This window comes from Trypanosoma grayi (assembly GCF_000691245.1).
Source record: "Trypanosoma grayi strain ANR4 Tgr_2515_V1, whole genome shotgun sequence".
NCBI lineage: Eukaryota > Euglenozoa > Kinetoplastea > Trypanosomatida > Trypanosomatidae > Trypanosoma > Trypanosoma grayi.
In genome coordinates, this window is record NW_008828133.1 from 1 (window position 1) to 578 (window position 578).

The following is a 578-nucleotide window of genomic DNA, read 5'->3' on the forward strand; positions in this document are numbered from 1 at the left end:
CGCCGCGGACGCTGCGCTTCGTCGCCGAGGACCCTGGAGAGGCGATGGACATTGGCGTGCTGTACACCTCGCGCTGCCCGCCGCGGGTCATCGAGCATACAGTGGCGGTGGTTGCTGTTGCGGCGCCGCCCATTACGCCGGCGCTCGTGCCGGTGTACACGGAGAGCGGCTGCGTGCGCCTGCAGGCCCCACGCGAGGCGTGGAAGGATGAGGACGCCCAGTGGCACGTGCCGCCCTGTGCAGAGGCCGCTCAGCCGCCACGACTCATGGAGCTACAACAGCAACAGGCAGAACAGCAGCGGGAAAATGAAATGTCAGGGGATAACGCCTCCGTTTCGGTGGTGAAGGTGTGTGGTGTTGAGGCCTACAAGTGGTGTGATGTGGTGTGGACGGCGCGGAACCTTGTTGCTGCTGTGACGCAAACCTTCTCGCTGCGGCGCTGCATGTCGCCACCGCAGCTGCTGTTCCACGGGGACGGCATGCAGCGGGAGCCGCTTGCCGCCTCGCTGGAGGCTTACGCGTTGCCAACCGCTGAGTGGCTTGAAGGGGATGAGGATGATACCAGGCACGCTACTACC

The 578-nt window shown here is 65.2% G+C and overlaps 1 protein-coding gene across 1 annotated transcript; it reads left to right on the plus strand.

Moving 5' to 3' along the window:
- On the plus strand, nucleotides 1-578 carry DQ04_25151000 (hypothetical protein; the record flags this gene model as incomplete). Its single annotated transcript, XM_009318265.1, has 1 exon — nucleotides 1-578. A coding segment is annotated over one exon (578 nt), but the record flags the coding sequence as incomplete, so codon positions are not given.